The 27448-nt window shown below is 42.1% G+C and overlaps 1 protein-coding gene across 8 annotated transcripts in view; it reads left to right on the top strand.

Annotated features, from left to right (window-relative positions):
- FAT3 (FAT atypical cadherin 3) overlaps nt 1-27448 on the top strand; it is a 711071-nt gene that overhangs the window by 332255 nt on the left and 351368 nt on the right. For all 8 annotated transcript variants that reach the window (XM_077298543.1, XM_077298546.1, XM_077298544.1 and 5 more), the window contains one exon: nt 21527-21841. In XM_077298543.1, the coding sequence (XP_077154658.1) occupies nt 21527-21841 (315 nt within the window). The remainder of the gene's footprint in view (nt 1-21526; nt 21842-27448) is intronic.

Here is a 27448-nt window from a genome sequence, read left to right as displayed (position 1 = left end):
TGTGAGGAAGGTATCTAATTAAATCTGTTTTTTTCCCCAATAATTACCCTCGGTAAATGGGATTAAGCTTGTTAAAATGCTTATGCATGCAGCCATCATTAACATCTTGTATGCAAATGAGTGCCGTAATGAGATTTAACCCATTGACGAACCAAAGGGAAAATGGGGTAACGAGAATTGATTTGCCCAACTGTTAATTTGATGCAAAACATGACAAGTCTAAAAAAAAATGTAGCATGTTCTTCCAGAATCACCAATCGGAAATTTGCATTAAAAGTGTACTCACTACCCACTGATAATAATGGAAGAAGCCACTTTCTTATATCGGATATCTTCACGAATACGGCTTAACAGTTCATTAAAACAAAATTGCCGAAGCACGAGAAGGAGGAGATGACTTGTTTTTTTTTACATTAAAATGGAAAAATATAAACATAGTATAACAACAATATTAATTATATATATGTTCTATACTTCTTCCCTGTAAACTACTTTTCTGCAAATCATCTGTTATGGCAGCCTGATACAAATCAATTCTTTTTGGCATATTTGAACTCCTTTTTGGAGTATCAGTTGTCATTTTTGCCTGCATTTAGCTTTTTCACACTGATTTGCCCTGGACCTGGCCTCCTGGCTATCCCCTTGGGATTTGTTTCCAGTTTGACCTTCTGTGTCATTCCCTCAGTTTGTTGTACTACATTTCCAGTGCTGACTCATGACTTTCACCCAACTAACCTTCAGTTATCTCATCACTGATGGGTCTCACTACTTATGGTTGACTATTTTGAGGATCAAACCTGAGGATCCAACTGGTAAAGCAAGGATCCCTGATGAAGTAGGAGAGGACCTCTCTTGTTTCAATGGTGGACAAGATTCCACTGATGTAGGTATACCTGTTCTACAATAAAGTATAATATCACTACTACAAATAATAATAGTAAAAAAAAACCATATTGAATATAACAATAATAGCATTAATAAAATAGTATAAAAAATGACCAAAAAAATTATCAAAGATGCATTGCATGGCTTGTAAGTCTCCTTATGACTGCTTGACACTTTCCCCAATAAGAAACTTCCATGTTAGACTCCTTATAAAACAATGATACTTGTTTAGCTAAACAAATATCGTACTAAACAATCCTCGAGATAGTTTGTCCTTACGAAAATTTTTTGCAGATAATCAAACACGTGGATCTAAAATAATGCCAGAGGAGCATACCATGGCCAATAAGTCTCTTTACGTTTGCTTGGCATTCTCTGCAAGAAGAAACATTTCACATTTTACCCATTATAAAAAAAATTATATATTTCATTTTTTTATCTCAAGAGATGTCATACTAAATGATCCTAATGTTGTATTCTCCTGATGAAAAAGACTGGCAAGTGATCAAACTCGTAGAAATAAAAGCCATGAATAGACAAAAACTTTAAAAGCTGTCCATCGAGTGAGCAAATCCTTTACAAAATTGCTTGAACAAAAGATCCTCCGTGTTTGTTTTTTCTTAGATTTTCTACTAATGACAAGGAGCCTCTTTAAGGACCACATTAGGTGTTTTATGAAGACTTAAATGATCTGATTACCCGATGAACAAGCCTTTTGCCAATTCCTTGAGTTAACTGAAGCATTTGGTTATTGGAAGAATAATTGGGTGATCGGCTTTTGTGAAAAGGCCTAAAACGTGGAAAACTTGTAACGGGGCTCTCATCTACTGGAACCATTAATTATAATGGTTTCTTAGGATAGACGATGGGGCCCTACAACTTCTTTAGTCCATTGAGCCAAAATGCAAACATAACCTTCAGCCATGTCCTAGATCACGTTGCAATGATGGTCAACATGGCCCTTGTAGTTCCCAGGATGTGATCAGGGATAATCGTTATCTTAAAAGGGGTATCTAATGTTTTTGGTCAATAAATTCAACAAGTGAGTTGACTCAAAAACAACAATATTTCACCAAATCGAATGATCAAGAACAAAAAAAAAGGAAATAAAGTAATATGTACAGAAATAGAAATGTATTTCCTTTTCTTTCTTCTTTATAATTTGATTTGTCAAAATAAATATTGTGGTTTTTTTGGACAAAAAAAGTGCAACTTTTCTTTTGTTTTCTTAATAAACAATACCATGATCTCTGGAGAAAGTATTGTGTGTAATCTGGAGGTTTTTTAAGGCTTGCAGATGGTCCCTGCCTACCTTTGCTAACAAAAAAGCTGTCTTATCTGTTGGCTCCAACATAAGTGCCTGGAGGAGGAGAATGGTAATCGTGCATTTTGGCCTTATTAACAGATGGGGGTAGGAGGGATTTCGAGAAGTTGATTATAAGGAAACATGCTAGAAAGCGCCGAGATTTTATGAAACAACAGACTGCCAGAATGAAAAATGTTTCAACGCATTTTAATTATTCACAAAAGCCAGGTCTATTTTGTTCTGTAATGGAGGGTACAATTATATACTGTCCATCTGTTATGGCTACTCGTAGTGTTTAGATTACTTAAAAGTTCTATATCACCATCCACTAGTTTAGATACTGTATATATGCGGCTGTATGGGATTAATAGCACTTGTACTTCCATCACAACTTTGTGTCCGATGCCTATGGAGTCACTATGGCCTCGATATGTAGACCCGTAGACACTCCATGTGCCACCACCATGTTGTGCCTCAATACAGCACTACAGAAGTGCCTTGTAAAGTGGCGTCCAATAGACCACGGCACAATTTTTTGGAATCCAGAAAAAGACATATACGGTACATTAACCCCTTTTTCGAATGTGCCATAATAGTACGCACATGTCGGACTCCCCCTGCTCAGCACCGGAGCTTGCACCTTTCATGGGCACATGACAGCTGATCTATACAGCTGACATGTGCCCGCAACAGCCACAGGTGGAATCACGATCCACCCGTGGCTGTTAACTAGTTAAATGCCGCTGTCAATCTTTGGGATTTGCAAGTTACCCGGTGGGTCTCAATGACCTCATCTGCCTAGCCCTATATAAGGCCCACTAAGACACACACCTGTGTCTTAGGATTAAGACTATGTGTTCAGTTTGTTTATTGGTCGATCCTTTGTCATCATCCCCTGGATTCGCCCCTCGGTTGCAATAAGTTACAGTGCTGTTGTTGGACTCATATTGGACCTCTTTGTTTCTGTGCTATGCCTGAGATTCCTCTGCCTCCCTTGATTGCTGCTTTTGACTTGCCCGCATCCTCTCTGTATCTGCCCTTCTCTGGTCTTCAGTGTGTCAAGTACTCGTTTAATATGTGCCTTCCTCCCTGCTACACCCACAACTGGGGCCTGTGTGTCCACCCATACCTGAGTATTAGTGGACCCACCTCACCAGATGAGCCTAACAACATCATACACTATAGATAGCTGTTGACCAAACAATGGAATGGTTCTGCCAATTGGTTGGTTAACAGCTATTTTAATCTACTCTCACTTATATAGGAGCACTCGCTTGGCCAAGTGCTCCTGTGCTCTCAAGGAGACTTTTCTGAAGACAGCTTAACTCTTAACCCCTTCACCCCCAAGGGTGGTTTGCACGTTATGGACCGGGCCAATTTTTACAATTCTGACCACTGTCCCTTTATGAGGTTATAACTCTGGAACGCTTCAACGGATCCTGGTGATTCTGACATTGTTTTCTCGTGACATATTGTACTTCATGATAGTGGTAAAATTTCTTTGATATTACCTGCGTTTATTTGTGAAAAAAATGGAAATTTGGTGAAAATTTTGAAAATTTCGCAATTTTCCAAATTTGAATTTTTATGCAATTAAATCACAGTGATATGTCACACAAAATACTTAATAAGTAACATTTCCCACATGTCTACTTTACATCAGCATCATTTTGGAACCAAAATTATTTTTTGTTAGGGAGTTATAAGGGTTAAAAGTTGACCAGCAATTTCTCATTTTTACACCATTTTTTTTTAGGGACCACATCTCATTTGAAGTCATTTTGAGGGGTCTATATGATAGAAAATACCCAAGTGTGACACCATTCTAAAAACTGCACCCCTCAAGGTGCTCAAAACCACATTCAAAAAGTTTATTAACCCTTCAGGTGTTTCACAGGAATTTTTGGAATGTTTAAATAAAAATGAACATTTAACTTTTTTTCACACAAAATTTAATTCAGCTCCAATTTGTTTTATTTTACCAAGGGTAACAGGAGAAAATGGACCCCAAAAGATGTTATACAATTTGTCCCGAGTACGCCGATACCCCATATGTGGGGGTAAACCACTGTTTGGTCGCATGACAGAGCTCGGAAGCGAAGGAGCGCCATTTGACTTTTCAATGCAAAATTGACTGGAATTGAGATGGGACGCCATGTTGCGTTTGGAGAGCCACTGATGTGCCTAAACATTGAAACCCCCCACAAGTGACACCATTTTGGAAAGTAGACCCCATAAGGAACTTATCTAGAGGTGTGGTGAGCACTTTGACCCACCAAGTGCTTCACAGAAGTTTATAATGCAGAACCGTAAAAAAAAAATCATATTTTTTCACAAAAATGATCTTTTCGCCCCCAATTTTTTATTTTCCCAAGGGTAAGAGAAGAAATTGGACCCCAAAAGTTGTTGTACAATTTGTCCTGAGTACACTGATACCCCATATGTGGGGGTAAACCACTGTTTGGGCGCATGGGAGAGCTCGGAAGGGAAGGAGCGCCGTTTGACTTTTCACTGCAAAATTGACAGGAATTGAGATGGGACGCCATGTTGCGTTTGGAGAGCCACTGATGTGCCTAAACATTGAAACCCCCCACAAGTGACACCATTTTGGAAAGTAGACCCCCTACGGAACTTATCTAGATGTGTGGTGAGCACTTTGACCCACCAAGTGCTTCACAGGAGTTTATAATGCAGGACCGTAAAAATAAAAAATCATATTTTTTCACAAAAATGATCTTTTCGCCCCCAATTTTTTATTTTCCCAAGGGTAAGAGAAGAAATTGGACCACAAAAGTTGTTGTGCAATTTGTCCTGAGTACGCTGATACCCCATATGTGGGGGTAAACCACTGTTTGGGCGCATGGGAGAGCTCGGAAGGGAAGGAGCGCCGTTTGACTTTTCACTGCAAAATTGACAGGAATTGAGATGGGATGCCATGTTGCGTTTGGAGAGCCACTGATGTGCCTAAACATTGAAACCGCCCCACAAGTGACACCATTTTGGAAAGTAGACCCCCTAAGGAACTTATCTAGAGGTGTGGTGAGCACTTTGACCCACCAAGTGCTTCACAGAAGTTTATAATGCAGAGCCGTAAAAATAAAACAAAAATTTTTTCCCACAAAAATTATATTTTAGCCCCCAGTTTTGTATTTTCCCGAGGGTAACAGGAGAAATTGGACCCCAAAAGTTGTTGTCCAATTTGTCCTGAGTACGCTGATACCCCATATGTGGGGGGGAACCACCGTTTGGGCGCATGGGAGGGCTCGGAAGGGATGGAGCGCCATTTGGAATGCAGACTTAGATGGAATGGTCTGCAGGCGTGACATTGCGTTTGCAGAGCCCCTAATGTACCTAAACAGTAAAAAAAAACCACAAGTGACACCATTTTGGAAAGTAGACCCCCTAAGGAACTCATCTAGATGTGTTGTGAGAGATTTGAACCCCTAAGTGTTTCACTACAGTTAATAACGCAGAGCCGTGCAAATAAAAAATATTTTTTTTTCCACAAAAATTATTTTTTAGCCCCCAGTTTTGTATTTTTCCAAGGGTAACAGGAGAAATTAGACCCTATATATTGTTGTCCAATTTGTCCTGAGTACACTGATACCTGACATCTGGGGGGGAACCACCGTTTGAGCGCATGGCAGAGCTCGGAAGGGAAGGAGCATCATTTGCAATGCAGACTTAGATGGATTGGTCTGCAGGCGTCACATTGCGTTTGCAGAGCCCCTAATGTACCTAAACAGTAGAAACCCCCCACAAGTGACCCAATATTGGAAACTAGACCCCCCAAGGAACTTATCTAGTTGTGTTGTGAGAACTTTGAACCCCCAAGTGTTTCACTACAGTTTATAACGCAGAGCCGTGAAAATAAAAAAATAAAAAATTTCCCCCCAAAATTATTTTTTAGCCCCCAGTTTTGTATTTTCCCAATGGTAACAGGAGAAATTGGACTCCAAAAGTTGTTGTCCAATTTGTCTTGAGTACGCTGATACCCCATATGTGGGGGGGAACCACCGTTTGGGCACATGGGAGGGCTCGGAAGGGAAGGAGCGCCATTTGGAATGCAGACTTAGATGGAATGGTCTGCAGGCGTGACATTGCGTTTGCAGAGCCCCTAATGTACCTAAACAGTAGAAACCCCCCACAAGTGACACCATTTTGGAAAGTAGACCCCCTAAGGAACTCATCTAGATGTGTTGTGAGACCTTTGAACCCCCTAGTGTTTCACTACAGTTTATAACGCAGAGCCATGCAAACAAAAAATATTTTTTTTTCCACAAAAATTATTTTTTAGCCCTAGTTTTGTATTTTCCCAAGGGTAACATGAGAAATTGGACCCCAAAAGTTGTTCTCCAATGTGTTCCGAGTACGCTGATACCCCATATGTTGGGGTAAACCCCTGTTTGGGCGCACGGGAGAGCTTGGAAGGGAAGGAGCACTGTTTTACTTTTTCAACGCAGAATTGGCTGGAATTGAAATGGGACGCCATGTCACGTTTGGAGAGCCCCTGATGTGCCTAAACAGTGGAAACCCCCCAATTATAACTGAAACCCTAATCCACACACACCCCTAACCCTAATCCCAACGGTAACCCTAACCACACCTCTAACCCAGACACACCCCTAACCCTAATCCCAACCCTATTCCCAACCGTAAATGTAATCCAAACCCTAACTTTAGCCCCAACCCTAACCCTAACTTTAGCCCCAACCCTAAATGTAGCCCTAACCCTAGCCCTAGCCCTAACCCTAGCCCTAACCCTAACCCTAGCCCTAATGGGAAAATGGAAATAAATACATTTTTTAAATTTTTCCCTAACTAAGGCTACGTTCACATTAGCGTTCTGCGCCGCAGCGTCGGGCGCCGCATCGTCGCCGCATGCGTCATGCGCCCCTATATTTAACATGGGGGCGCATGGACATGCGTTGCACTTGTGTTTTGCGACGCATGCGTCACTGCGGCGCACGCGTCATGGCGCAGAGGACGCAGCAAGTTGCATTTTTTGTGCGTACAAAATCAAGCAAAAAAAGGACGCATGCGTCGCAAAACACAGCGTTGTGCATGCGTTGTGCATGCGGTGTTCCTGTGTTGTGCGTTGCGTCGCCGACGCTGCGGCGCACAACGCAAATGTGAACGTAGCCTAAGCGGGTGATGAAGGGGGGTTTGATTTACTTTTATAGCGGGTTATTTAGCGGATTTTTATGATTGGCAGCCGTCACACACTGAAAGACGCTTTTTATTGCAAAAAATATTTTTTGCGTTACCACATTTTGAGAGCTATAATTTTTCCATATTTGAGTCCACAGAGTCATGTGGGATCTTGTTTTTTGCGGGACGAGTTGATGTTTTTATTGGTAACATGTTCGGGCACGGGAGATTTTTTGATCGCTTTTTATTCCTATTTTTGTGAGGCAGAATGACCAAAAACCAGCTATTCATTAATTTCTTTTGGGGGAGGCGTTTATACCGTTCTGCGTTTGGTAAAATTGATAAAGCAGTTTTATTCTTCAGGTCAGTACGATTACAGCGATACCTCATTTACATCATTTTTTTATGTTTTGGCGCTTTTATACGATAAAAGCTATTTTATAGAAAAAATAATTATTTTGGCATTGCTTTATTCTGAGGACTATAACTTTTTTATTTTTTCGCTGATGATGGTGTATGGCGCCTCGTTTTTTGCGGTACAAGATGACGTTTTCAGCGGTACCATGGTTATTTATATCCGTCTTTTTGATCGCGTGTTATTCCACTTTTTGATTGGCGGTATGAGAATAAAGCGTTGTTTTTTGCCTCGTTTTTTTTTTTTTTTTTTTTACGGTGTTCACTGAAGGGGTTAACTAGTTATATAGTTTTATAGGTGGGGTCGTTACGGACGCGGCGATACTAAATATGTGTACTTTTATTGTTTGATTTTTTTTTATTTAGATAAAGAAATGTATTTATGGGAATAATTTTTTTTTATTATTTATTTATTTAGGAATTTTTTTTTTATTTTTTTTTACACATGTGGACATTTTTTTTTTACTTTTTTACTTTGTCCCAGGGGGGGACATCACAGATCGGTGATTTGACAGTGTGCACAGCACTCTGTCATATCACCGATCTCACTGACAGGGCTGCAGGCTTACCAGCGTCTGCACTGAGCAGACACTCGGTAAGCCACCTCCTCCCCTGCAGGACCCGGATGCCGTGGCCATCTTGGATCCGGGACCTGCAGCGAGGAAGGAGGTAGGAGGGGTCTCAGGGAAGCACGCAGGGAGCCCCCTCCCTGCGCGATGCTTCCCTATACCGCCGGTACACCGCGATCATGTTTGATCGCGGTGTGCCGGGGGTTAATGTGCCGGGGGCGGTCCGTGACCGCTCCTGGCACATAGTGCCGGATGTCAGCTGCGATAGTCAGCTGACACCCGGCCGCGATCGGCCGCGCTCCCCCTGTGAGCGCGGCCGATCGTGCTGGACGTACTATTCCGTCCTTGGGAAGTAGGGCCCACCCCACATGGACGGAATAGTACGTCCAATGACAGAAAGGGGTTAAGGTACCGTCACACTCAGCGACGCTGCGGCGATATAGACAACGAGCCGACCTAAACTAGATCGTTGGAGCGTCGCTGCTTAGGTTGCTGTAGAGACGTCAAACACAGCAACTCCAGAACGATGCAGGAGCGATCCAGTGATGTAACGGCGACTCATTTCTCGTTCTTGTTGGTTGTTAGCTCCATGTCAAACATTGCTGGCGTCGTTGCTTTTGATGTCAAACATGACGATACACGCCGACCTGGCGACAAAATAAAGTTCTGGACTTCTAGCTCCGACCAGCGATATCACAGCGGGATCCAGATCGCTGCTGCGTGTCAAACACAACAAGATCGCTATCCAGGACGCTGCAATGTCACGGATTGTTGTCGTTCTCGTTGCAAAGTTGCTGAGTGTGACGGTACCTTTAGAGAAGGAAAGGATCAGCAATCCTAAATCTAACATGCCAGATCCTATCTCCGCTGATGTCATCTGTTGAAGGAGAATCAGGGCTTCCATGCACATTAGACCATTGACCAAACCCATTGTGGGGGCCTTTAGGCTTCCTTCACTGGGCAGCTTATTAAGAAGCTCTAAGGTTTCCATGTGCTACTCTACTGAATAACTCAGATGCCGGATGTAGGAGCAATTCTTCATACTGTCCTCGTACATACAGCATCGGGAGCCTTATTATAGCCCCCACGTTTTACACAAGGCTCTTGGTAAAAGGCTTAAAAACGTCAATTATCCATTGATGCATAAAGAAAAATGAACTTAGTAAATAATATTTTTGACTATTTTCTAGGTCCCCCTTTTTGATTAAATAAAGCTATTTTGTAAAACATATTGCAGTTAAAAATCAAATAATAATAAAAAAAAACTTGTTGGCAATTAGCCTTCAATAATTAAAACCTTAAGCTTTTCCAAGACCTCTGCAAAGAGAGCATTAATAAGATATTCCAGGGCAATCCGTGCCCCCTTTTTAATTAAGACGGTATTCACAAAGCAATTTGCTGGAATGCAATCCCCACCAGCAAGAGTGTGTTTTCTCGCACAATGTAATAATGGTCTGAGACCCCAAGGAGACGAACATTATTACCGACCTTACCTATCTCAGGGATGCTGAATCAAAACTTTAGCTCTTAATAATTATAACAATAATATAGAAATTCCTACAAGAATCCCTATTGAAGATTTCAGACCTGTTCGAAATTTTCTCGTAATGAATTTCTGGTTCCAAGAGTAAAAAGAAAAAACCCTTCCCGCTCATGAACAGTTTTACTAAATGTCTTACATCAATTCGACTCTGATGCATATTAACGATGCGTGCGACTTTGAGTAATAATGAGTGAGACAAGAATTAATTTTTATTTAAGAACAATCTGTTGTCTTCCCAGGATAATAAGACTTAATTACGATTCAATGGATGTTCATTTTTGAAGCATTAGGTTATTTTATGTCAATGGAACCGATGAGTATCAAAAATGGGCATTTCATATGCAGAATATATTGTGTTCAGAAAATTTTAAATAAGGTGGTTATAAAAGAGTAGGGAACACTGATGGCATACCGTAAAATGGCCATAAAGACCCCCACATTATTAGACTAACATTAGATGAACCGTAGGAAAAAACTAGAGAATGGAGTAAACTGTCTTTAGTGCGCCCTTGTAACGCCAGCGTCCCTGCATGGTTGCTCTTCCTCCTCCCGGCAGGGATGCCGACATGTTCACCGCCTCACGCACAGAGCTGCGTCCTCTGGTCCAGCTCCCCCTGTGACTCCTGCGCCCCAGTGCCTCCACATGCTGCACAGGTGACCTGGTAGCGCATGCTCCTCACTTTTTAAAGGGGATGTGTACCCAGCCAACAGCTGGGAGGCACCTATTTAAGGCACCTTCCCCTCTAGGGAGGTGCGGGAGCAACTTTAGTGCATTGTCATTTCGTGCTTGCTACTTAGTTGTTAGGTCCCTGCATCCTTTTTGTCTGAACTTCACTTATCAGAACCTGAATCCACTGAACCTGTATCTGTACTGTCTGAACCAGCATAAGTGTCCATACTGCCTGTCGTCCGGTTCCAGTCTTGCCTGTGACTCCGAGTCCGTACCTGCGTCTCTGACCCCTGAAGTCAGCTGCTGCAGTACTGGAGACCGCCCTGGAGTGGTACTTGGCAACTACCTTCAGCTTAAGACTAGCCTCACCAGCATAAGCTTTAGTGAATACCAGGTAGCCACATAGTTACACTTCTCCAGGGTAGGTCCAATCCCTGGTGCAGTGGGTCCATACCCAACAGCGTGACACCCCTATAGGTAAAAAGTTGGTGTATATCGATTTGTAGTACCCAGTCCATCAGCCATGTCAGTACTCTGTGGCTGATGGACGGGAGTCTTGAGAATTGCCTCCTACCTCCCAGGATTTTCAGCCATTCCTTTGATTAGGTGACCTCATGCGACATCACAAGCCGCAATGATGACATCGCAGGCCAGCTAACCAAAAGAAGGTCCTCAGATGCCCAGAGGAATGAGGAAAATTCTTAGGACCCCCTTTCTTGGCTGCTGGAATGGGTCCTGCAAATCAATTTGCGCCAGATCTAGTAATCTGGATGTAAGTCAATGTCTGATCCATGTGGTACTAGAGAGATGAGACACTAGAGTTTTCTATCTGGGGAATAGCTCATTTTGATATTGAAGATCCTCAACGCCCCAATATTTAATTTTATTTAGTTTTGACCTAAACACAAAGGTTTTGGCTGTATGTCAACTGGAAACTAAGAACACAAATCAGCATGTGTGAAAATTCTTAAGCCTAGGAGATGTCTGACTTTCCAGTCAAAAACCTTTTCAGTTCCTGTTGTTTCTCCACCTCCATATTTCACAGCATGAAGAAAACCTCCCATGAGTCAACTCTCTGCCACAATAAAGCTTTGTACAAGAACCAACCTGACTTGTGCGTGCTGTGTACTTGGAATATCTCTTTTTCCGGTAATGACATTCTACAAGCTGACGATCAACAAACCTTGTTATTGTGGCCCAATAATGTAAATAATGCATGAAGGTAAAGAGTTCCTCTGGCCTCCTCTCCGGGCTTCATAGGGGTCATGCAACCCTGTAGGTCCGACCTGCTTTAGTCTTTAAATACCATGAATGAAAATGCAGTAAAATCCTGTTCTCCACAATTAGGATCTTTACTCTGCACTTAGGCTATCCTCCCGTTCTTTCTCCACATCTCTGCCGAGCATGATGGCTCAATATTGCTTCTCAGCAGGAACTTGTGTTAAACTCTCGCTCCTGCAGTCTGGGATTATTTTGTTTCATTAAAATAAAACACTGAAGAATAAACTGACATTTAACGTCTAATTTGGCTGGATGGGAACACAGTATTCGTGTCTTAAATGTTTCCAGTTGGCTTCCTACCTGCATCCTGAGACTACCAGCAGAGAATTCCGCTTCCTTCTAAGAGATGAAGATTAAAAAAAAAAAATGGCCACCCTGGCAAAATCGGGTAAAGTTGTGTCTGCAATTTTTACACACCCTGTAAAATATCTTCACTCCAGATACGTACAGTAGGATAAATTTCATCATCGATTTAGTCAAAATCTTTAGAATACCTTTGAAGAAATTTTTTAAAATTATTCTATCTTGTTTAGAGATTTTATTGATTTTGACAACTTACTGTATAAACGATTCCCTCCATACAAGAGATGTTTTTGCAATTTTGAAGGACACGTGCACAAATATCGTAATAGGGTCTCCCACCATTTGTGCCATTTGTACTACTCATCTTCTTGTGTGACACAGTAGTCTTTGTGCCAAATCTGGCTTCAAAAAGTCCTAAAGTGTAGCGTTAGGCCAAGCTGGAGCTCCTTGGAGAGATTGGACCCAGTCATTGTTTGTGCTATTCCTTTTGCTATTGAGCAGAGTTGAGCAAAAAGATTAATGCTGCCCTTTTCTAGATGTAGCATCCAGTCCGGACCGCCATGGTAGTGACATCAGAGAGGTAGAGGGGTCTTTGTTTTACTCAAGCACAGAGGTCTTTGTGAAAACTCAAGTTCCAAAGTCACATACCATAGTGTTTGACCATGCTGGAGCTCCTTGGAGAAGCAGGACCTAGTCATTGTTTGTGCTATCCCACTAGCTATTGGGTAGAGTTGAGCTGCCCTTATCTGGCATCCAGTCCAGTCCACAGTGGCAGTAATATCAAGGCAGTTTTCTTCACCAGTCATCTGGGGTGCCTCTGGAAATTGTCAAAATCATGTCATGAGGTCTAGTAAACGCCAGAGCACGCAGGATGCTTGCAGCAGAAGTGCCATGAAGGATTGGACTGGACCAGGGGCAAAGGGATCTTTGTGCCAACTCAGGCTCCAAAAATTCACATACCGTAATGGTCAGCCATGCTGGAATTCCTTGGAGAGACAAGACCCAGTCATTGCTTATGCCATCCCTTTTGCTACTTAGTAGTGTTGAGCAAAAAGATTAATGTGGACCTGATTAGCACCCAGTCCTGTCCAGTGTAGCAGGAAGATCAAGGCAGTCTTCACTTCTGCGGCCAGTATCTTGGGTGCCTTTGGCATTTACTAGGCTTTTTGTTACACCTCAGAAACATTGATGTCCTTAAGTCTGGTCCAGAGGCTCTCAGGAAGCTGCCAGTAGAAGTGAAAACTTCCCTGGTCTGGCTGTCCCGGAGGACCGGACTGGACCAGAGTAGTGCAAATCTTTTTTTTTTTTTACTTAACTCTAATGTTGAGTGTTGATAGCCTGTGAACAACACCCTTTTTGTTCAACCATTCTATCGAAAGGGCACCCTTCTTAATAATCTTAGCAAGCACAAACGAGGTCTTCACAATGGTCAAAATCCAATGAGGGAAAAGGATAAGACACATTGGCTATAGAAATTTCTCCATGCATGGGATCTTAATGGGGACAGTTGGATAAGCGAATATTAATTATAACCTCACCTAAGCTAGAGGATCGGACACTGAAATTCAACATCATCCATTTGAGAAGAAGCGGGAGAGCCCGATACACATAAAATGGTCCACCAGCAAAATTTTGCCATTTTTTGCTTTTATGTCGGTGGGCATCTTTAATTAACACAAAGGCTTGAGTAAAACCTTTAGGATCAGTACCAGGTACAGGATATCTATAGATCTCTATGGGTAGGAAAAGAAATATGTACTGTCTGGTCCAGAGCAGAAGTGGGTCAAATTTTGGTGAAGCAAAAAGCCGTAAATTGGAGATGGGATATGTCATTATCACCATTAATTCTGCACCCCAGGGTGTAGGGATTGATTATCTCTAATATGGACTTTTTGTACTATATAGTAAATCAGCAGTTACATGAGATTAGACTAATTTAAATAGCAGCTAATTATCACCTCGCCCATGTAACTGCCGCACGACCCTCACATCGGCCATTGATGAGCTCTCCCTACGTTCATTCGCATTGACCTAAATTTAAAAATCACAAGTTTTGAGCTCTTCTTTCATGTGCTAAGTGGAGATGATGAAAGATGTTAAAATTTCTGACAATTTGCTCTGAGGTTAGACATACGTCAATTGTCGAGCAATTTTCAAAGGAGGCCATGAAGAAATTGGATCATTTTCACAGTAAGGAACATTTTTCCAAGTTTCCCTTTCTACATTGCCGCCTCTTAGAGAGAAGATTGGGCGACATTTCACCCTTATTGTGAAGCTTTCAAAATGGGAGCATTTATGAAATGTCACAAGGAAAAAAAAAATTCAAGGTTAAGTATAATGTTCTGAGCCGTGAAACTGCCGATCCGGGACTTAAAAATACTAATTACATCGTTCACACTCCCGTCAATCTTATTCTCAGATCTTGTATCTTGATTTTTACCAACGGTGACGTTGAATGATTTTAGTTGGATTTGTTTTTTATATTTTTGTTTGGCTTGTCGGAGGTATACAGTTTGGGTAGAGGGCTAACATTGGGTTTAGAGGTCCTCCGATATAAAGAAGTATACAAAGAGTACCGGTGTTATACGTTAAAGAGGCAAAAAGGCACAAAATCGGCAAACGTTAATACACCGTGCAGCTGAATGATCCAAAAATACAGATCTAAAATAGTAAAAGGGCTGTCTAATTTAGAAAACCAATTTCGAGGTGCCTTATTGCCTCCTTCCGACCTTGCGTTAGATCATACGGTCCTGGGAGCGAACACATAATTCTCAGCACAGTCAATTTACAGCACTGTCATAACGGACTTTTTACCTACAAGGTGACAGCCGTGATTGACGACCACCACTCCATAGAAGCAGACATAATCGTAGAAAGATCTATGGGATTCCCAAAAGTGGGACTACTGTTAGCAAATGCTAGGGAAAGCCTTTGTCCACACTTTTCCATACTGTGTTCATATATCAGAAAAAAGTGCATCTTATTACAAAACATTAAGCAAGAAAAGTGACGAGATTTCAGCTCTGGCAGGTAATAGAGATTGTAGCTTAGTATCAGTGCATGATAAATAATGTAATGTATTTTACAAAGAGAATAAGTGTCAGAAAATGACTTATTATTTGTTACCTGTTTAAATCAGATATTTATAATATATATTTTTTATTTTTCAGCATTGTATTATAAAAACATTGCTATTTATATTTAAAAATTGCACCAATCTTTCAATTTTCACACAGAGACCTTACACTAGACTCACATTTACTGCTCTGTACAGAGAAGCAGTCTCATTATTATCAATGACTGATTACAATGATAGATAACACAGGATCCACCATTCATAATAGGTGATATCACAGCTCACCTCCTCCTCCTATATAATGACTGATAACACCTCTATATACAGTAGATAACACAGGATCCACCATTCACAATAGGTGATATCACAGCTCACCTCCTCCTCCTATATAATGACTGATAACACCTCTATATACAGTAGATAGCACAGGATCCACCATTCACAATAGGTGATATCACAGCTCACCTCCTCCTCCTATATAATGACTGATAACACCTCTATATACAGTAGATAACACAGGATCCACCATTCACAATAGGTGATATCACAGCTCACCTCCTCCTCCTATATAATGACTGATAACACCTCTATATACAGTAGATAGCACAGGATCCACCATTCACAATAGGTGATATCACAGCTCACCTCCTCCTCCTATATAATGACTGATAACACCTCTATATACAGTAGATAGCACAGGATCCACCATTCACAATAAGTGATTGCACAGCTCACCTCCTCCTCCTGTACAATGACTGATAACACCTCTATATACAGTAGATAACACAGGATCCACCATTCATAATAGGTGATATCACAGCTCACCTCCTCCTCCTATATAATGACTGATAACACCTCTATATACAGTAGATAACACAGGATCCACCATTCACAATAGATGACGTCACAGCTCACCTCCTCCTCCTCCTGTACAATGACTGATAACACATCTATATACAGTAGATAACACAGGATCCACCATTCATAATAGGTGATATCACAGCTCACCTCCTCCTCCTATATAATGACTGATAACACCTCTATATACAGTAGATAACACAGGATCCACCATTCACAATCGGTGATGTCACAGCTCACCTCCTCCTCCTGTACAATGACTGATACCTCTATATACAGTAGATAACACAGGATCCACCATTCACAATAGGCGATGTCACAGCTCACCTCCTCCTCCTGTACAATGACTGATAACACCTCTATATACAGTAGATAACACAGGATCCACCATTCACAATAGGCGATGTCACAGCTCACTTCTTCCTCCTGTACAATGACTGATAACACCTCTATATACAGTAGATAACACAGGATCCACCATTCACAATAGATGATGTCACAGCTCACCTCCTCCTCCTGTACAATGACTGATAACACCTTTATATACAGTAGATAACATAGGATCCGGCATTCGCCAAGGTGGTGCTATAGCTCGCCTCCACCCCCTCCCTTCACTGTGACTTGTTCATGTGATTGCTGAGAATAACAGGAAGTAGGAGTCTAACAATGAGACTAGAGGCCAATTTGAAAATTTCAAATTTCATGATTTTAATTTTATTTTATACAGAGAGTATCATGAAGTAAATATTTAAACAAATAAATGTATATAGGTTGTTGGACCGTGTGCAGCTTTTTTGCCCTCGGTTGACTCCATATTTCTGGATACAGCAGCTGGTTCGTTTATTGTAAGGATTCAGTGGTCCTGTGCCGTCAGGGACTAAAGATCCGAAACAAGGCAGGACTATGGAACATTACATGGGTGTTGTAGGAATTTAACTACCTTGCCTCTTAGTGATAAGTATCGCCCCTATGTAGCAGAGCTCGGTACAGATAAGCTCCGTAGTATTATGGATGGAGACCTGCACATCCTAGCGTCTAATGGTGGTGACTCTCAGGGGTGGTCCTGAGGATCCAGGAAGCCGCAGATAACAAGACATTTCTGTCATTCGGATTATTTTATCTCTTCTCTTGATCTAGGCGTCAGATTTTTATCTTTATGGGCATTATCAGATGCAAAACTTAGCCATATCTATGCTTATTTATGCACTTACTGTTCTCTTTCCCACTTACACGCTACTTCAAATCATATATTTCTCACTACAAGAAGAGGAACATTTATAGTGATCAACTACGTCAGATTTTTACTTTTCCAAATCCATCCAGCTCAGGGAAAAAATAGAAAAACGAATCATACTCCCCCTATTGAACCTCATTGCTCATCTTCCAGCACATTGGTCTCCGTACATTCTGTCATGGCCGTACGGTGACATGACTGCTGCAGGTCATCACTGGCTGCAGAAGAAGAAGAATAGGTGATAGTGTAAGGAAGGGGTTGATGTCTTCACCAGGAGACATCAAGCAACTGATGGTCAAGCTTGTGGGGACACCCTGACTGTCTTTTACTTATTGTACAGTTATGAATTTGCTGTTATGTATGAACGCCCTATATTTATGTACAGATCGCCTATATTCAGGAAGGTTATAAAATAAACAAACACTATGGAATATCTTGGAGTTTGTTGGAAATCGCATGCCTATGTATTTGTACTGTTCTCACTGGCCAAAAAATGGAATCACAGAAACTTCTAAGTTGGAGCAATTTCTACTATCTAAGAATGGAGACACCAGCGGAACCTTGGAAATGCTGGAAGTGATGTGGCGATGATTGGTCTGTTTTTGTTATTTTTTTATCATGTTAGATGTTTTAGGATGCAAAAAAAAAATACAAGAGTAGACAACCCTTCTAAGAAGGATAGAAGAAATTGGTTCAAAAGTAGAAATTTTCCCTCCAAACATGGGACAATTAGAAGATCCAAAAATTGGTCCGAGTTTCATCAGGTTTTTTTTCAGAGTTTGGGGAGTGTGTAAGTTTAATCAGTTTTTCTCATGAAAAATACAAATTTGATGGCGGATTCTCAACCTTCTCATATTAATTAGTACTTGAAAAGCAGACCACACATGGATGGCATCTGTATGCTGTCCGATTTTGTCAGAAACCCATAAGTTTGCATTGACGAGATTGATTAAAGACTTGGATCAAAGTCTGGCATGTCTGCATAATTTTGTGCAGACCACGAACATGTGAACAGCTCCATATATATATAGGTATGAGTTCTAAACGTGAAAGACATGGAAAGAACTAGAATTTGAAAAACTGATGTTTGAACGAGCCGTAATGAAGTGAACTTCGACTCTTTGATTGCTGCCTATGCAGAGCGTTGCTGCTGATAACCAACTTATCTCGATTGCTGTACTTTGCATAAGCAGAGACTGAGATTACAGAGACTCAGCTGTTGTAAGGGTAAGGGTTAGGTTTAAGGTTTGGACCAAAAAGGGTTAGAAGTAGGGTTAAGTTCAGGGCTAAAGTAATGGAGCTAGGTTTAGGGCTAGAATAAAATATATTTACAGAAACCATATATACCAGAAATATATATATCAGAAACCACAGAAAATATAATAAGTGCAGAAAATATTGAAGCTTAAGGCCACGTTCACACTTTGCGGTTTTTCCCGCGGATCCGCAGCGATTTTGATGCTGCGGGTCCGCAGCAGTTTCCATAGCGTTTACATTAACATGTAAACCCTATGGAAACCGCAAACCGCAGTGCACATGCTGCAGAAAAAACCGCGCAGAAACGCAGCGGTTTAAAACCCGCAGCATGTCACTTCTTTGTGCAGAATCGCTGCGATTCTGCACCCATAGGAAAGCATTGAACCGCTTACTTCCCGCATGGGGCTGTGCCCACTTTGCGGGAAGTAAGCGGCTAATGTGCGGTTGCTACTCGGGGTGGAGGAGAGGAGACTCTGCTCCAGGCCCTGGGAAGCATAGTGTAAAAAAAAAAGAATTAAAATAAAAAATGATGCTATACTCACCTCTCAGCGCTGCACGCGGCCGCCCGGTCTCAGTTGCTGTGCGAGCAGGACCTGTGGTGACGTCGCGGTCACATGACCGTGATGACGCCGCGGTCACATGACCGTGACGTCACGAAGGTCCTTCTCGGCACAGCATCTTTGGAACCGGAGCGCCGTGTGCAGCGCCGAGGAGATCCAGACATCAGAGGGTGAGTATAACCTTGTTTTATTATTTTTACCATTACTATTGATGCTGCATATTGCTGCATACGCAGCATCAATAGTATAGGAGTAATCCCGCAGCGGAAACCGCGGAACAAACCGCGATAAATCTGCAGGGATAACCGCAGCGGTTTTGCCCTGCAGATTTATCAATTCCACTGCGGGAGAACCCGCAGAGAGATGCCGCAAAGTGTGAACGTGGCCTAAATGGGTAAGAACAAGGGTTAGGTATAGGGCTAGAGAAAAGGTTAGGGTTGGGGTTAGGTGTAGGGCTAGAGAAAAGGTTAGGGTTGGGGTTAGGTATAGGGCTAGGGTAAGAAAATTATTACTTTAACATAAAAAAAATACAATAAAAAGTGCAAAAATATTATAACTTAAGGGAGTACGAACAGGGGGTAGAGGAAGATTTAGGGTTTGGGGTAGGTTAAGGGCTAGGGTAAGAAAATACCTTTTAAATGTCAAAAATACAAAAATAAGTGCAAAAAATACAACTTTAAAAATTTACATCTGATTTCTGCAACAAGGTGAAATTACAATTAGATGATAGTTTTGTTAGAATACGACACGTGCTTGGGGACTGGTGGAAGCGACTCAAGGAGCATGGGCTATTGGTGAAAACTATTTGCCTTGCTCCTGGCAAAACGCCCCTGGCTACGGGCAACAAAGACTGTCTATCCTTTAGATAGTTGTATAAAGTTTCCCCTAGGTGCATCTTCTAAGGAGTATTACAATTGTGTTTCATGGCTTGTGATGAAGTGTGACTCCGTGAGCACGGGACAAGGAGTGCGGTGTAATATAAAGTAATGGGTCCCACTATGGCCATCGGATATCTTGGAAGGAGACCCAAAAATAAGTAATTCCTTTGTACTGCGGATCTCCGTCTGCAGTCATATAATGCGCGGTAAACGTCCCCGTCATTGAGAGTCTATGGAGCAGATCCTGCCGGTGGACGTGATGAAGTGCGGACAACCATGGAGCACATCTCCATGTTATTGGCCAGGTATGGCGTGTGACAGCTGACACCATTAATGCCGTAAGCTTAGGTTACCAGACCAGAGCGTCGGCCATAATCCCTTCCCCTTCCCGCAGACGCTGGGATATCAGCCCAACACGTTCTGGAGTTCTGTCTTACTTCTACGGTTACTTTCTGCTCTCTACGATGTATCTGGGATGGAGTCTTTCTGGATTATGGAGGCATCTGGAAGGTTCCAATTCCCATTAGACAGTGGAGCAAGTGGAGGTCATGAGCTTGTCGGGGTCTTCTGTAACGCAGTGTCGTATTATAGAGGTTCTTCTTCTATAAAATGTTTCCCGCACTTAGAAATGTTAGGATTCAGAGAAATGTACTAGTAGTCATTATATTGCTAACGAGGAACTACTAGTCCCTGAATGCCCTGCAGGAGGCTAAATCTACGTAGGTGGGAATGAGGAAATATACACTAGGTATAGAAAAGTGAAGTCATTAGATAATCACCATGTATCGATGGTTATCCCATCACATCCTAATTTTTCACATTTTGAGGCACATTTTTCACACCCCCTGACGCTTAAAATTCCACAGCGGGAAAAAGCTGCAGATCCAACTAATTAAGAGCAGATAGGGAGACATATTCTTTTTTTGTAATTTGTTTTTATTTTCGTGTTACTTAATTCTATGTTCTGTGTTTCATTACGGGGGTGGTCTTCGTGACCGAACTGCTGTTAACACCATTTTGAGATTTGCTTTAACTTCACTCCGCAGCCTGTTTTCATTTTTGTGTTTCTGTTCTTTGCTCCCCTTCTTCCCAGAGCCCTATTTTTTTAATTTTTTTTTTCTGTCAATATGGCCATTTGAGGGCTTGTTTTTTGCAGGACGAGTTGTACTTTTGAACGACACCATTGGTTTTACCATATTGTGTACTAGAAAATGGGGAAACAAAATTCCAAGTGCGGTGAAATTGCAGAAAAGTGCAATTCCACAACTGCTTTTTTTTTTTTTTACCATGTTCACGAAATGCTAAAACAGACCTGCCATTATGATTCTCCAGGTCATTACGAATTAGTAGATACCAAACATGTCTAGGTTGTTTTTTACTTAAATGGTGAAAAAACAATCCAAACTTTGTTTAAAAAAAAATGTGGGTTAAATGTGTAGCAATAACTGATCATGGTCCCATTGAGATACAATGCCAACCGAACATGATATTTGCCTTCTCGTACACTAACCAAACTATTCCTCTGTGCTCTTGTCTTGTAGGAGTTATCTATACCGCAGATGTTTTAGATAAGGAAACCACCAACTCGTACTGGCTCACCATTTACGCCACTGACCGAGGAGTTGTCCCTCTCTTCTCTACCATTGAAGTTTACATTGAAGTGGAAGATGTGAACGATAACGCTCCTCTGACTTCACAGCCCATATACTATCCTACTATTATGGAGAATTCCCCTAAAGATGTGTCTGTGCTCCAGGTCCAGGCTGTAGACCCCGATTCTAACACCAGCGACAAGTTGTCCTACAAGATCACAAGCGGAAACCCTCAGAACTTCTTTGCCATCAATGCCAAGACAGGTAAGCTTTGCAAAAGTTGCTTTTATATATTCTGATAGGTAGTTATCGGTGGTCTACGGGTGGTCCGAGTTTTGAATTGTTGAATATTTTTATATAGTTTTTTTTTATACAATGTATTTCTGTAATGTAGCTCTGTTTGTGGTAGCCTGGCAGCTTTTAATAGGGTTTCCATGTCCAGGCTTTGCACAAGCCACTACATTTAGTCGGTCCCAGGAGAACTTAAGCCCTCACTCTTTAACCCCTACACAGAAATCTGGACTTATAAGGGCCCCCTAGGTTATGTTCATGGAGTGGCTGCTTGCCGGTGGAGCGAGCTGGCTGAGAGAAGGGTAGAATAGTCAGGGTGTGACCAAAGTCGGGGGCAAAGTCTGGCACAAAATTGAGAAACAGAGAAGTATTCAAAATACAAGCCAAGTTCAGGAACTAAACACCAGAAAAAAACAGAACAGAAAAACAGCAGAGCGGGGAGGTTAAAAATAATATCCGGTAGCTAGAAGTAGCTGGTGGGATGATTAAATTGGGAGTGGCTCTGTCATGTATCACAACAGAGAGCTGCTTACAACAGATAATAAGCACCCTACAAATACGGGAAGAGTCAGATGGCCACATAACTCAGACGAAGATCGCAACGCAATGCCCGGACTGGCCTTCGGCTCTCCCCACCCGATGCTGTCACACTCGAATCAGGAGAGCTGATGGCCAGTCCGAACATTGCGTTGTTATAAGCCTCATCCGAGTTATGTTTCCATCTGACTCTTCCCCTAAATTCCATAAACTCCTTGTCTTGGCTACAGGACCCACCCAGACTAATGTAAAATAGGACCACACCTGCTTCCTCCAATGTTGTCGGCATTGCAAGCATGGCACCACCTAGCAGCAGAGACCATAGGAGAAGGTTCAGATGCAAACGTAGCAATTGTTAACGCAAATAGTATTTAGACCCATGAAGTTGGGCCAATGTCACGCAAGACTAGACTGAGGCAATACTTTATACTGTATAAGGAGATAACTTTTACCCTACAAATTTCATGTTACACCATGATTCTGGATGTTGGTTGGGTACAGGTCCATAGAGGTTACATCTAGCCATAGTTTTCTGGCTACAGTGTTGACTTTCATGATCCTTTTAAGTGTAATCTTTGCTACTTTCATTCTGAAGTTATTAAATTAGACCTCATGCTTGGAGTAATTTAGGATTTAGATCAGTTTTTGTTAAATGTAACATTAAAAGAACACAGAGACTACTAGGCATTTGCCCAAGATGTCCATCTAGAAATGTTCATCCTCTGAGCCAAGGAATGAGATTGGTTTCCAGTACAGCAATCACTTACAATAATACAGTATATAAAAGTGCTAACATTAAAGAGGTTATTTTTGACTTTAAAGGGATATTTCGTAAAGTGATACCGTATATCTTAAGGGTTCGCGATCACGTTTTGTTCGGTGGCCTTCCAAATCACCTGCAATGGCTCTAAAAGGAAAGACTAAGGACTGTATCAATACTATGGCTCCCTCCTTCTCAAGCTCAACTACGGTCCCAGAGCTTTGACCCCAACAGATTATACTGTAAAGTGATAGCTTATCCTAATATTATGATAGGTCTACCCCTTTAAACAGTTCTTCTGTAAACAAGCTTATCATAATGTATTTTTTTACTAGGATTTCCATCAATCATTTGCAATCAGTAGATAAGCACAAATTTATACAATAGTGAATAGTGATGTGTAGGCAGGAAAGACGCAGCTTAAAGTACGTTCATTTTTACGTGTTTTTTACATTTGATTTTTTTATGCATTTTTTCCATTAATTAAAATGAAGTGAAAATTGTTGAAAAAATTGACATGCTGCAAATTTGAAGCCCGCTTCAAAATAATTTCAAGGAAAAGTAAGGAGCATGTGCGTGAGATTTCAGGAATCACTTTGCTGGCACTAAGAAATCTTTCCCTTTTTTGTGACAAGTCTACGAATAAAAAACACAACAAAAAAGCAAATACTTAAAGGGGGTTTGTCCAGGCTTGGGGATCACATACAGTGACTGCAGACTTGTGAGTCCTCAGAGTGCTCTCAGTGTTCTCTGGTACCGGCGGTGAGAGCAGGCTTGCACGTGACCGTAAGTATGTGATTTGTATACATGCAGTCATATGCTGACTAGACTTATGTGGCCTCGCTCAACACAAGTTAATTTAGCAAAGTAAGACAAGTCAAGTCAGATTGTGACCCTTTTACGTTTGCACATACCCATACACCTGATTTGTACACATGCCGACTAGACGTGCTTGGCATCGCTCAATACTAGTGAATTGAGCGAGATCAGACAAATCAAGTCAGATTGTGACCCTTTGACGTGTGCACATACCCATATGCCTAATTTGTACACATGCAGTCACATGCTGACTAGACGTGCGTGGCACCGCTCAATACAAGTGAATCGAACGAGGTCAAGCAAAGTTAGATTGTGACCCTTTAATGTGTGCACATACCCATACACATGATTTGTACACATGCAGTAACATGCTGACTAGACTTGTGTGGCATCACTCAGTACAAGTGAATCGAGCGAGGTCAAACACGTCAAGTCAGATTGTGACGCTTTATCGTGTGCACATACCCATAATTTGTAAACGTGCAATCCCATGCCAACTAGACTTGTGTGGCCTCGATCAATACAAGTGAATTGAGCAAGGTCAGACAAGTCAAGTGAGATTGTGACCCTTTAACGTGTGCACATACCCATGCACCTAACTTTGGGAGACATCGGTGGTATCCATAATATGACCAATCCAGCACTATGATGCATAATGGAAACCACAACATGGATAATCTATGATCCTGGGAAAATAGGAAATAGGTATGAGATATCTAAGAGGGAAAGTGAATATTAATCCCGGAGGAAGTGCAGTGTTTGCCATTAACCCGTCCACTGCGATTCCCGTCTGTAGCAGCGGGAGGAAGTAGGTCACATCTTTTAAGGCCGCCATTCCTGCACACTGTCATGGTACGTTCACCTCTAAGTGATTGCCGCTCGGTGGGGAGTCCTTTTGTTCTTTTCTTGTGGCGTCAGAAAGCTTGAAAATAACAAGGCAAACGGGTCTCGCTCACAGCAGTGTCCAGTTAGGTGCGTGTCCTGGACATCTCTTCCCGCAGACCCCGCTGCGTCCAAGGTAATCTGTCTCCCCCGTTAACTAAATTATATCTTTCAATTTGCTATAAAAATAGAAAGAGGACGCAGCGAAGCACCTGCTGCCGTGTGTGAGGACCAGACGCCGCTTCCAAATGAGCTTCTATATTAGCTTGAGCTCGAGAAAAAAAAAATGAAGCGCAGCTCGCAGCAGTCCCAACGCGCGCCCCCTTTACATTAAAGGGAACCTGTCACCACGTTTTTGGAAGATGGGATAAAAATAGCGTTAAATAGGGGCAGAGGTGGGCGTTACATTAGCGTGTGTGTTATGCGTTTATTACCCACCTAAGTTGCCGAAATAACTTTGCAAAGTCTCCGTTTTCGCCTGTCAATCAGGCTGGTCAGGTCACATGGGCGTGGTGTCTTCACCCAGATTTGGCGTAGTTTTCCGTTGGTGGCGTAGTGGTGTGCGCATGCCCAAAGTCCGGAATCCTCTTCCAGGGGATTTAAAATAGCGCGGTGTTCGTTATTGCATTGGTGATCGGTGGGCGCGGCCATCTTCCTTTGGCCGCGCGTGCGCAGAAGCGGCGCTCTGCTGGCCGCGGCTTCAGGAAAATGGCCGCGGGATGCCGCGCGTGCGCAGATGGATATCGCGGCGGCCATTTTCCTGAAGCCGCGGCCAGCAGAGCGCCGCTTCTGCGCACGCGCGGCCAAAGGAAGATGGCCGCGCCCACCGATCACCAATGCAATAACGAACACCGCGCTATTTTAAATCCCCTGGAAGAGGATTCCGGACTTTGGGCATGCGCACACCACTACGCCACCAACGGAAAACTACGCCAAATCTGGGGGAAGACAACGCCCATGCGACCTGACCAGCCTGATTGACAGGCGAAAACGGAGACTTTGCAAAGTTATTTCGGCAACTTAGGTGGGTAATAAACGCATAACACACACACTAATGTAACGCCCAACTCTGCCCCTATTTAACGCTATTTTTATCCCATCTTCCAAAAACGTGGTGACAGGTTCCCTTTAAGATCTGCGCCTGCTGCTGTTCACAGCTTTTGGCACAACAAGTTTTCAAAGGAAATTGCTCAGTGTCAGTATTTTCTGTTCCTTTCTGGAGCAGAGCAGTTTTTAGATCAGAAACTTATCGGAAACTTTCCAAATCCTATTCCAAATCTCAAAGCTCCTCAAAAATGTTGTGTTTCTGTTTCGAAAACTTTGCAAAAAGACAAAAGACTCCGTTTGCACATACCCTTAAAGGTGTTAAATATATGAAAATAGATTTCCACTTTCGTAAAAGTCCCTCACTGTAAGAAAAAAAAATATATTGCCTTTATTCACCCTCCCCAGGTCCGGCGCTGAGTCTCTACTGCTGTTCTCAATGCTGTTACTTGTAGAAACCGTAGCAAGAACATAGAAGTAAATCTCCTACTGATCTAGTCTACATCTGACTGGTGACTAACTGAGAAAGCATGGCTCAGCCATGAGAGCTGAGCTTAATGATCCCTTGGTTTCGAAAGTGGAGGTGGGGGGAGGCTCCTGCTGCAGTCATTTGCCTTACAACCACACAGCGAGTAGTGAGAAGGAGGACAAGTCATGAAGGAACTGGGACAGAAAGATCAGGTTTGAAGCTGAGCTTTTATAATGCGGATGAGTCGTTTTTTTCCTGGAGTCACAGATAGCTAGAAAAGAGTAAAGAATTCTGTGAGATTTCAGCTCTGAAGCCTGTAGAATTGTTAATAAGCAACAAGCTGTAACGTAGAATTAAAAATTACTCAACGTAGTATTCCAATTAGATCTCCTCCAGAAGGAAGAAATCTATCTCTATATTGCCATATGTCTACCTTTTAAATCAATGTCTGACCTATTAAAGGACACGACGAGGGAGATCGGGATCGATTCCGTGATAGATGACAACGGCCCCCAACATTCCTCATTGGCTTTAAAGCCGTCCATCATTTTACTAAACAAAATAATGCAAACTTGCCAACATTTTTCGATTCGGTTCTGATTTTTCGGGAAAATGTCTCCGCTAATTTGGGGATGGAGAGTCTAGGCCCATTGACGTTCTTGACGTATCCAGCCAAAACTGGGAAAGAAGGTAAGACATCCTTAAGTTCTGAACTGCAATGTCAATGACAACGGCAGCATGCAATGAAGGCTCCGATGTAGGTGTGAACATAGCCCTTTTGGGGTTTTGTGCCCTTTTTATGGTACGTAGAACTGGTTGGCCTCATGAGATGCCACTTTTGGGAGCATACTTTTTCCTAGAAGGCATGTCCTGGAAAAAAAATATCTCCCCAAGTACCGATACCCCTCAAGGTCAACGTTGTATGCAAATTTTCATTGTGCCATTTTTCAGGAGCAATTTCCCATCTTGTGAGCATAGACAGAGGTCGCGGCTCATTATATTTCATTTCTGGAGGGTAGCGCTCATCCAGCGTAGTCCAAAAGGATTAATAATGTATGTAATTGTGTGC

This window comes from Ranitomeya variabilis, chromosome 3 (genome assembly GCF_051348905.1).
Source record: "Ranitomeya variabilis isolate aRanVar5 chromosome 3, aRanVar5.hap1, whole genome shotgun sequence".
Classification (NCBI taxonomy): domain Eukaryota; kingdom Metazoa; phylum Chordata; class Amphibia; order Anura; family Dendrobatidae; genus Ranitomeya; species Ranitomeya variabilis.
This window is presented reverse-complemented; position numbering and strand designations above follow the sequence as displayed.